The sequence below is a fragment of the Pangasianodon hypophthalmus genome, chromosome 17 (assembly GCF_027358585.1).
Source record: "Pangasianodon hypophthalmus isolate fPanHyp1 chromosome 17, fPanHyp1.pri, whole genome shotgun sequence".
In the NCBI taxonomy this organism is placed as follows: Eukaryota; Metazoa; Chordata; class Actinopteri; order Siluriformes; family Pangasiidae; genus Pangasianodon; species Pangasianodon hypophthalmus.
In genome coordinates this window covers 10,746,076-10,757,293 of record NC_069726.1, presented here as the reverse complement: position 1 = coordinate 10,757,293, position 11,218 = coordinate 10,746,076, and the positions used below count along the sequence as shown (strand labels likewise).

General features: G+C 38.9%; 1 protein-coding gene across 2 annotated transcripts; it reads left to right on the top strand.

Moving 5' to 3' along the window:
• The first annotated feature begins 1,526 nt into the window (after positions 1-1,526).
• Positions 1,527-11,017, top strand: trim47 (tripartite motif containing 47). Of its 2 annotated transcripts, none has more exons than XM_026941943.3 (8): positions 1,527-1,760; positions 3,233-3,450; positions 4,625-4,670; positions 4,830-4,925; positions 6,467-6,691; positions 6,762-6,808; positions 7,060-7,175; positions 8,718-11,017. In XM_026941943.3, the coding sequence occupies exons 1-8, from the start codon at positions 1,581-1,583 to the stop codon at positions 9,245-9,247; spliced, it is 1,458 nt and encodes a 485-aa protein (XP_026797744.2). In that variant the 5' UTR covers positions 1,527-1,580; the 3' UTR covers positions 9,248-11,017. The 2 variants fall into 2 exon arrangements, with proteins under 2 accessions (XP_026797744.2, XP_026797745.2); XM_026941944.3 differs by having other exon boundaries at positions 1,528-1,760; positions 6,786-6,808.
• The last annotated feature ends 201 nt before the right edge of the window (positions 11,018-11,218 follow it).

Sequence of the window (11,218 nt, the reverse complement as noted above, 5' to 3'; positions counted from 1 at the left end):
ATCATTTTTGTTTACTGAACTAGATGACTCAAATCACCAAAAAAGAAAACACATCGCTTGTGTGAAGCATGTACAGTGGGGGCCAAAAGACTGAGAGAGCTAGTGAAAATGCTTCTATTCTCTTCTGTCTTTTCTAATTTAATACAACAATTTTCATTACAAATTGTATTATTGACATCAACTGGTGTGAAAAGTAGAATTTCAGTATTTGGTGTGTCCCTTTTTGCTTTAATGACTGTGTGCACTCGAGCTGGCATGGACTCCACAAGTTTGTGTAAAACCTAATGATCCATTTCAGATCAAATCCTTCATAGTGTCATCTGAACACATTCTTCAACAGAAGAGATTAGGCATGAGGAAAATCTGACCTTTTGTACAAAGCAGTTAACATGATCAATATCAAAAATTTTCTTACATTTCAGTAGGGACCTAGAAATAGTGCAGAATCTTGAATATTAAATATTCAAGATGTTGAACATTTACTTTCTATGTTTTAAATATTTCAAAATTCTAAATCCTAAAAAAAAAAAATCGCGGATTTTCAGTGTGGTCTCAGATATTTGACCCCCACTGTATCTCCATCTATATCGTTAGGTCCTACTGCTCATGGCAGTTAACTATCCTATGTAAATTGTTTATTATTTTGATTACTTGATATGTGTTATACTGAATAATATTTCCCATCAGCCTGTGTAGCTGCATGTGTGCAAATACAGATCAAATTTTAAATGTGAGTTCAGGTGTGCCCCAGCCTGACTGTCAGTGTGAGGAGCTGGAAAGACAGCCATGAAAGTTGGACAGATGTGTATGGGTGCTGAGGAAATATTATTAATGAATATTATAATTGTATAATTAAATGATTCATTAAAAGACCCACTGTCAAATGAAGTGTTTGCATTTAAATGAATAACATGAATAAATTGAAAGTTGATAACTATAATCAGAGGAACAATAAATAAACAAAATAAATACTACTACTACTACTACTACTACTACTACTACTAATAATAATAATAATAATAATTATTATTATTATTATTATTATTATTATTACTATGAGTACCATCAGTCTAAAAACAATTTCTCCTAGGTCTGAAACAGGGACTAATAATAATAATAATAATAATAATAATAATAATAATAATAATAATAGTGGTTCTTTGCACAGTTAGAAGTGGACAATGATGTGTAAAATTACAGGATGCAAACTTGGACAATGCCACAAAGTTATTATCACTTATAAGGAGCTATTATATTTAAATAATATTTACAGTAAATATTTAGCTTGCATTTTAAAGATGAGGTGATGTCTGTATGCTTACCCCTCATTTGTTATGGTTTTATTTAATATAATAATAATAATAATAATAATAATAATAATAATAATAATAATAACACCGTTACTACTAATTATCATCAACATAATCAACAAATTATACATAATACATAGTTGTACTATATTGTTTTCGTTCAGCTACTTTTCTGCGTACTACGTCATCAGTTCCTGTGTAGTACCCTCTCGCGCGCGTGTCTGTTCTGTTTTCCTGTCGCACTCTACAGGAAGCTGCTCGGTTAGTGACATGGCTGCCGCAGCAGATACAAAGGGGGAATTACAGAAGGAATTGGTTTGTGCCATTTGTTTGGATTACTTTGATGATCCGGTCATTTTAAAATGCGGTCACAACTTCTGCCGCATGTGCATTTTAATGCACTGGGAGGAAAACGGAGGAGACGGCTATCAGTGTCCAGAGTGCCGGATGGTGGGTTTTGTTTTCATGTCCTTTGCTCAGTAGCGTTAGTCCCAGGAGCTCTGTGGCTAATTCTCCAGCTGGCTAAGTTCTCTAAGCTAACTGTAATGATTAATAACGCAAATTAATAACTTCAGCCGTTTACTCTTCCAGCAGTGCACCTCAGCACAGCTAACAATAAACTGTCATAGTTTTAGTGGGTTAGAGGATTTGTAGAGCTTTCTTACTGCCATGAAATAAAGCTACATTCCTGTCACATCAACAACAAACAGAGAATGAAATATTAATTAGGTAGCACTTTAGCTAACCAGCTGGCTAGCTAAACACCTAACAGCTGTTGCTAATGTAATGTCTTTTAAAGCTGTGTATGGGTTGTTTTAGAGATGTGACATTTACACACACTAATCATAATCATAATCATGACAATAACTTGACATAAAACCATTTATCATGTAATTCTGCATGTAAATATCTAGAATCTCACGAGACCACCATAACCCAGCTCCATTCAGTGTTATTTTAATGGTGTTTTTTAACAATAAACATTGTCACAGAACAGTGTTTACAGAAACGCAGATGTAGATTTCGATCCCTAATGAATAAGCCAGAGACAGCGGCAGTGACAAGGAAAAACCCCCCGAGACAACAGGAGGAAGAAACCTTGACAGGAATCAGACTCCGAATGAAACGCATCCTTTTCTGGGTTAATTCAGAAGGGATTTATAATCGCACTATTCTTCTACAACTGAATCCTATACAGTTATAAAGTCAAACAGCAGTGAGTGTTCTGAAAGGGATGAGAATGAAAATATTGTGAATAGGAATGAGGGATGGGCACAGGACAGTGTTTATGATTACAGCAGATGAGATTTACAGTATCCGTGTAAGCTGTTTTTGGGAAGGACATTGGGTTTTTGGGACCATGCACAGGCAGAAAGTGAGTCACAAGTACAGATGCTCCAAGAAGAAATAGAGATTCAAGACACATGAGGCCAATCCAGAGGGTGAGAGGAGCTCAGGAGGAGATGTGTCAGGATCAGGAGGCATTGGCATCATGTCAGGCAGAAAAGCATTCGCCTGATCATCCAAAGATCGCGAGTTCAAATCCTGACAATGCCACAGCCAACCATGGTTGGGAGCCAAGAGAGCAGAACTGGCTGTGGTCTCTGAATAGGAGGGAAGGCATACTCTCTCTCACCTGTCAATCACAGTGAGATTAACCAATCGTGGGCTCATGCTTGCAGAAAGGCACGGGTAGCTGTGACACAGCGTGAACAGCAGTTTGAAAACATGCACGTGACTTTCTTCATGTGTCTTGAAGGAAGCATAGGCCTCTTTTGGACGAAGTGTAGAACGGTGCTTATACTTTTAAAAAGTATGCTTGATTGACATCTTTCTGTCCATAAACATCTAAATGCCCCAAGCAGAAGAAATCAGGATTGTCCAGTCCTATATGTATAAACCTACCAATGCTTGTTTCACAGGTGTTTGGCAAAATGAGCTTCACAAAGAACTATCTGGTGAAGAACCTGGTGGATAAACTGAGTGAGTTTGAGTGTCTGAAGACGTGCAGACCTCCTGCACCGGCCAAACCGGGCAAAACAGATGGTAAATGTGAGAGACACCATGAGGAGCTAAAACTCTACTGCCACACAGACAGAAAGCCCATCTGTGTGGTGTGCAGAGAGTCGAGAGATCACAGGTAAAGAGCGCGAAGCATTAGTGTTCTTACTCCAGTAATGCACAGCTCTGGTTGTGGAAGGCCAGAGTACAGCAGAGTTTAGTCATTTTCCTAATCACATCGCAATGTAATGAGCTTAGGAGGCATGAAATTGATCTTTATTTATTTGGTAGGTGCTTTTAACCAGCGTGACAGAATACAGTCCAAGCATGGAGCCATTAAAGGAGCTGACAGTAATACATCTGTTAAATGTTTCTGCAAAGTGATCAGAAACGAGTGCTGGAGTAGGGTTGGAGAAGATACTCAGGAGGGCTACAAACACTATAAAATAACATGCAAAGAAGTCAAATTAGAAATGACAGTATGCAAATGAGGTTTATACATGACCACAGGCAGCATGGGTGGCAACAGGTGACAGCTCAGCAAGAGAAAATAGGCATGTATGCACACACACACACACGCACACACGCACACAGAGGGCTGAGGGTGTTTAACATTTGAATACTTTGGAGAATAAAAATACTTTGCTTTTTTCTATACTCGGTCTGCTAGTCACCTTCTGCTGTACACGAGGTCATTCAGTGTTTATCACCCAGGTGTTACTTCAGTGCTGCTCCCAGCTAAATTAATGATTGCTCCAGTATATTTTGTCCCTTTCAAAATAAGTGTTTTATTTTTCACAAAAAATTCAGAGAAAATTTCCAATTTGGCTGCAACATGAACGAAGCTCGGGGTCGGGGGGAGTGGGAGTGAGAGAGGGAGAACGGAGAGGGTGATGGAGAGACAGGGGATGAGGAGAGCAGTGAAACTATAAGCTGTGCCGTGTCTGGCATTCTGCAGCGGCTAACAGTTTTCTTTACACAAGGTACGGCTTGTGTGCGTCAAGTATGCAGGGAGTGGAGCCTTTATGTCCAATGGTTTAGTAATTATAACAGAAATATCTCTGCTGAAGGTCAGATTATTATTTTATATAGATCATTACCACTATAAATGATAACATTCATTAATAATTAGAGTTCCCCCATTATTATGCTCATTGAAAAAAGCTCTTGTAGTCATGCAATGCATTTTCAAGCAGCAGAATGTGACTAATAGATAAAGCTAAATTTCATCTACCTGTAAAATTTGATTACAATAAAATTCCCACACTTTTGGGTTGTACACAATGCGTGTTGATGTATTTAATGGCTTTCAGGCTCCATGATGTTGCTCCTGTACCTGAGGTTGTTGAGGACATGAAGGTGAGCTGTAACAGTTCCCTCTACCAGACATTGTGTGTCAGTTGTCAATACGCTAATAAGAAGTAGTAATCATGGTAGCAGTGCTGAGTGGTCTGTGGTACTGGGGCATTTCTTTTAGGATCTTGTACCGTTGCTGACCTTGCTTTCTTTTGTACACAGGGAGGCCTGAAGCTGAGGCTCATCAAACTGAACTGGCAGAAGTCCATGTGTGCCCGCGTCAAAGCCACAGATGAGCAAGCCAAAGCAGACGTCAAAGTATGTAAGAATTAATAATGATATTGATGTTTCTTTTTGTTTACTCAAATGGGCATATACATTAGGAATATGTATTGTGGAACAAAAATTAAATAACTCAATTACTGTATAATTTTACTGTGTAATTCTTTTCTACATTTATACATACATATAGAGCAGCACAGTGGGTAGTATTGCTGCCTCACAGCTCCGGGGTCCTGAGCTCGGCTTACTGTCTGTGTAGAATTTAACGTTTTACGTGTCTTCTGGGTTCTCCAGTTTCTTCTCACTGTCCAAAAGCATGCAGATAGGCGAATCGATTACGCCAAATTGTACGTGTGTGTGAATGACTTTGTACTTGTAAATATGAACAAGAAAGTATGTACATGAGCGTAAAATCAAAACTGATAGAGAAAAAAGTACTTTGTTGCAAAGCCCAAACTCTCTGCTTGATGTGCACACTGCCCAAGGTGCTTGCTGCGTAAGAGCTGTATTTGTCTACTACAAAGTTTACAAATGCACCTTTTCATCAGGAAATTGTAGATTTCCAGTATACATTGATTTTATTTCAGTTACAAGTTATCAAACAGCAGACTTGTCGTTTTAATATTTTAATGTAGATCAGCCACTACTTACTTTTAACTCACCAAGCGCTCTGGACAGTATGCAATCGCTTTTTTTTTTTTTTAAACTATGCAGATTGAAAGAACATATAACAGAAAGAACTGTTTTTATGCAGACCATTATTTTGTCATCCAACGACGGCAGCATCTTGGCTCCTGAGTCACGATTGGTCAGTGCTAAATGGCTGCCACTTTTAATTTGTATAAAATTTAATCCTTCTCAGTTTTTTTCACCACTTCATGAGACAGGTTCTCATTGCATGCCATGCCACGATCCTTTGCACAATCCCAGGACTCTTCCTAAAGCTTGCTGTCTAGCCAAACTCAGTAACTGGGCTAGAAGGGCCTTGTGAGGGAGGTGACCAAAAACTTAATGGCCACTCTTCAAGAGCTTCCGCAGAGAAGCCCATCTCCACAGAGATGGAAGAACCAGCCAGAAGGACAGCAGAAATACTCCCATCAATCAGGTGTTTATGGTACAGTGGCTAGACTGAAGCCACCCCTGAGTAAATGGCATATGACAGGCACATAATGGACTCTGAGAGCGTTAGGAAAAAGATTCTGTGGGCTGACAAGAAAAAAATATGAAATTTTTGGGCTGGCAAAAACCAGGTCCTGCTCATCAATTGGCTAATGCCATCCCTAAGGTGAAGCATGGTGGTGGCGGCAGCAGCAGGATCATGCCAGGGGGTGCTTCTCAGCAGCAGGGACAGCAGCTGTTTTAGATTTTTTAGAAATCAATTTCTAAAACCTTCCTCTTTTATGGATTAGTATGTGTAGACCGACGGCCAAAAATGTAAATTTAATCCTTACTTTCTGAATCCACTGTATGTCATCCTGTATTATATTAGAGACTTCTGAAATCTAAATACTGTCACACCTAAATTAGGTCATCATCTGCTCATTTGGCTTAGATTTACTCTGTTGACTTCCTCACAGCTAAAGAAGCAGGCTCTGAAGGAGAAGATTGAGGATGATGTGGGAGCACTGGTGCAGTTTCTGCTGGATGAGAAGGACAGACTGTTGGAGAGGCTGGAGGCCGAGGAGGCAGCTACTATAGCGCTGATAGATGAGAATCTTAAACTGGTGGAAAGTGAGGCAGCTAAAGTAGACAAGGCCATTGCTGAAATTCAGAACCAGCTCAGCGAGGTAGCAAACTTTGAGGTATGTCTCACTTATGTTTTTATACATACACATGCATAATATTATCAGTATGTTAAGTTAATATGTTCAGTTATCTTATGGATGTCTTTTTCAGAGCATCTGCAAAGCGTATTCAAGGTATGTAGATAACTGTATGTTGAAACAAAGGTAGGTACAGTTTAATTTTAAATGTAATTCATTATTTATCAACAATCTGTTGATTCAATTCAGTTTTATTTGTATAGCACTTTTAACAATGGACATTGTCACAAAGCAGCTTTACAGAAATAAATACATTCAGGATATAAATTTTAAATGTATGAATCTTGCCCAGGAGTGTATTGGGTGTGTAAATGCTGTTGTGATCCTGTTTTTTTTTTGGATTTTAGCCCAAGTCATGTTAACCTTACAGTACAGGCGGTGAACTGTCCGCCTGATTTCACCGAGTTCACTGGACCCTTTCAGCTCATCTTGTGGAAGAAGATGATGCATGTGCTGCATACGAGTAAGTAAAGAGTGAGTGTGAGTCAATGCCTGCATCCCAATATTGATTTTAATAAATTAGTTCAGAGAAAGAAACATGCCTATTAAAAAAAAAAACCCTGTACAACAAAGATATGTTATGTTGCGTGTTTCACTGTAGATAAGAAAAATCAGAAACATGCAAAAACTGACAGAAATACAGAAATTCTATTTGCAATTTCAGTCCAAAATGTTGCATAAATATTTAAAGTTCAGTATAATAGAGCACTATCTTTAGCCTCTCAGGCCTGTAACTGTAAAAGTGCAGATGATGTAGCTGTTTATGAGCATTACGTGAGACACGCATTTATGGAGGGATCCACGTTTTTTTCCCACTTTGCACCTCTGACATGCCAAGGTGGGAAATGACGTTATTACAACTTGCAAATTACTTCTTTCACAGCACCATGAATGCAGCACTATTCTTATGTCTCTACTCCCGAAAAGACAGACATCTCATCTGTTCTTTAGGCGAGCCTTGCTGTGTATGTGTATGACTGTGTATGCGTGTAGGAAGATAATCAGAGGTCGGTGGGATTGATGTAAAATCAACACCATTCTGTCAGAGGAACATGACGGCATTATGAACTTCGGATGATTTTATGTAACGTCCTCTGTAGTAGACACAGCAGATAAGACCCCAGAGAGATCAAAATAATATTTCAGTTTATATCACAGCATGGATATGAATTCTCTAATCAGAACTTGTGCATTAATTTTGTGCAACAGCAGCATTGACGGTAATGGTATATAGGTTTCTATAGTAATAATTTATATTCAATATACATATAGTTTTGTATTAATGTGCTAGTTCTAATACATTATCATTCTTATAGTAACAGCTCGTACAAAGACTTTGTATACGGTATGGCAGACTGTCCACCATGATCTAGGGGTTAATTATAAACCGATTTTTTTTTTCTTTTTATGAAGTATTGTAACAAAAAAAACCATATAATCGTTGATATGGTGATGTTTTCTGTTAGGAAAAGTTTATGTAACACTTATGGAAGGAATCTCAGGTGTCAAGGCTTTGTAAGAGTCAAGCAGCTTCCTGACAGGGGTGAGTCTTCACGAGAGAGATGATGGTGTATTTCGGTCTAATAAGCATAAGAAAAGAGGGAAAAAAAGAGAGGCTAGACTAAAAAAAGACTGCTGATAGCTTCTATATTATAAGCAATAAGAGGAACTAACTTGTCTCACGCACGATGCATAATATTAAATTACAAACAGTTAAAAAGTGTGATGTGGTGCTCAGTACTAAATTAAAAACACACTTTGAGCCATGCTGTTATATGAAAATAGTCCACTTCACCCTATTTTTGCATGGCTCTACATAATCATAAATCAAAAATAACCATTGATCTTCCAAGAACTCTAAATTATAATGAATAAATATAAAGCCAAATCTCACGCCCTTGTTGACTTCCACTAGTTTCGGTTTTCCCGCTGTTTAAAGAGGTCTGTTCTGTTATTTAAAGTAAAGAGGAAGGTTAGGTAATGTACATCATCCTCTGCCCTTCAGTGCCACAGAACCTGACGTTGGATCTGGACACAGCACACCCGTCTTTGGCCATTAGTGACTTTGACACAAAGGTGGAGGAGGGCCGAGCACGCTCGCACGAGCCCGACCTGCCGCGCCGCTTCACGCGCTTCTTTGGTGTGTTGGCTACTGCGCAGTACTCCAGTGGCCAGCACTACTGGGAGGTAGACGTGAGGGACAAGGGAGTGTGGTACCTGGGTGTGACCACAGCATGCAGCAACCGGAAGGGCTTCGTCAGTCTGTCGCCGTCAGCTGGATACTGGAGCCTGAGCCTCCACGACCGCCTCTACGCCAATGAAGAGGACGCACGTGTGCCTGTGGCTGATTACTGGAGCTCGCCGCGTGTCGGTGTCTTCCTTGACTATGAGCGCGGCCACGTGGCTTTTTACGACGCCGTCACTATGAAGCGCGTCTACAGCTTTGCGGCGTACTTCGACGAGCCCGTTTCGCCCTTCTTCAGCCCCGGAAAGAACGACCCGGGCAGCCGCCTGCAGATCTGCCACTATTACTGAGGAGAGACTATCACTGTATTTTAATGTTTTGAGAAGGAGAAGTCCATTGCAGGGGAAGCTGGCTGCAGATCCCCTACTACTGATAAAAATGAGATTGGGGAGAATGAGAGGAAAACAGAGAAAACAGCATTCATTGTATCTGCAGTCAGAAGTTTTCATTCCTAGGCGTTCTTCTCTCAGGAGGCAGGCTGCCGTGGTGTGGCTCAGACTCGGAGACTTCTTCACGATCTGTCCATGTGAATTAGGGAGTGTAATACTCTACCATGCCTGATCTGAACAAGTCTGTTCTTATTACTGTTGGATTACGATGTAGCCCTGTTGACATTCAGGTCAAGATGCGCTGCAGGTTTTAAGCAAATATCAACTCGAGCTGCTTTTAACATCTCATTTCACCTCAGTGTTGTTCTGTGTCCCCTTCAAATGTGACCTTTTAAGCAATGGAATTTAGATCAGTAGGTTTTAGAAGTAGTTCGCTGTGAACGTTTGATAAAGCTCTAGAGATGTTTTAACTTTTTTTTTTAAATTTCTTTTAATTATTTAATTCCTCATTTCTGTTGAAAATATATACTTTGATAGAAATGAGTCGCTAGTGTAAGACATAATACTTAAATAATCCAAGGTTCTGAGTTTGCACAGGCTACTATGCAAGGTTTAGACATTTCCATAATAATTATGTAAATAAGGTTTCTTTCTAATCCCCCTCTTTTAAAGCCCCACACTGGTGTGCTGAAATCTGGCCTGGCTCCGAGTGTGGAATCAGAGAGCTTGGGAAATGTGTGTATTGCTTACGGATAGGTGTGCTTATTTAAATATGCTATATCTGAACTCCTCTTAATATTTATTTACATAATTAAGTGTTCATATATAGCTTGTGTAATCCAAAATAAAAATGAATTACACTGTCATTTTTTGATTTTTTTTTTTTTTTTTTTTTTTACTGTGCATGTGCTATAGAAATACAAACCGCAGTATATGTATATGTCCATATATACAAACCCAAGCAGCTCGTCTCGTACGTCACAGCAAGCAAAATGGCCACATCTAAGCAGAGCTATATATGGAAATTCTTTATTTCTGTCCCAGCTGACAGATTGTTTTTCTGCAGTAGGGTGTTAATTGTATCTGTAATTGCTTCATGTCTGAATATTTGAACACGATTAGGCTGATATTTAAAAAAAAAAAAAAAAAAAGTGTAGATCAGAAAGACCCTGTTAAAGCCAGGCTTCATGTCCAAGTCAGTTTCAGACAGGTCCATCATTGTTACAAATCTTATTTTCCTTTTTCTGTTTTCTGTTTTACTATTTTCCTTTCTTATTCATTTCTGGTTTCATTTCTTATTCATAACCGTGTGAATCATAACCATATGAATGATCCGCAAAATGTGGATATTTGAATAGAGAAAGCGGTTAAACTGCCCGTCCCTAGTTTTGCTGCATGGAGCCGTGAGGAAGTGTTGGATTATTTATTCATTCTCACACTAAAAGACTTAAACATGACAGCCTGTGATTTTTTTTTTATTTTTTTATTTTATGCTTTTCCCAAAACTTTACATTTGGGCAGGTTCGGTCTTTTCGGATGTTTTTGTGAATGTATTTGAAGCACAGCGGACTAGCAGACAGAAAAGCGAGTGGAAAGAAGGCATTATTAATAGCTATTATATTTTTCAAAACTGAAATTGTTTGATGTGTGTCTAACTGCTTGTAATTCAGCCTTCGTCTGGATGTGTTTCCCTTCTGTTACATATATGTAATAAATGTATGTCATATCAGTGTTCATTGTTTTGTTTTTTTTATGTTGATGTTAACATGTGGTTTGTTACTGTAGCATTGGTTGCAGATCACAGTATTTTTTTCTGCAGTTTTTTCTACACTACAGGATCTTAAACTATAAGAACACCAGTGTGGTTTTCTACAGCAGGGGATCTCACTTTTTTTGTGGCCAGGGACCCCTTAACCTGTACAAAAATATCCA

Excerpts from the sequence above, each read along its gene's own strand:
- trim47 (XM_026941943.3), top strand. The coding sequence starts at position 1,581 with ATGGCTGCCGCAGCAGATACAAAGGGGGAATTACAGAAGGAATTGGTT. Across the intron at positions 1,761-3,232 it reads AGTGTCCAGAGTGCCGGATG|GTGTTTGGCAAAATGAGCTT; the intron begins GTGGGTTTTGTT and ends CTTGTTTCACAG. Across the intron at positions 3,451-4,624 it reads AGAGAGTCGAGAGATCACAG|GCTCCATGATGTTGCTCCTG; the intron begins GTAAAGAGCGCG and ends AATGGCTTTCAG.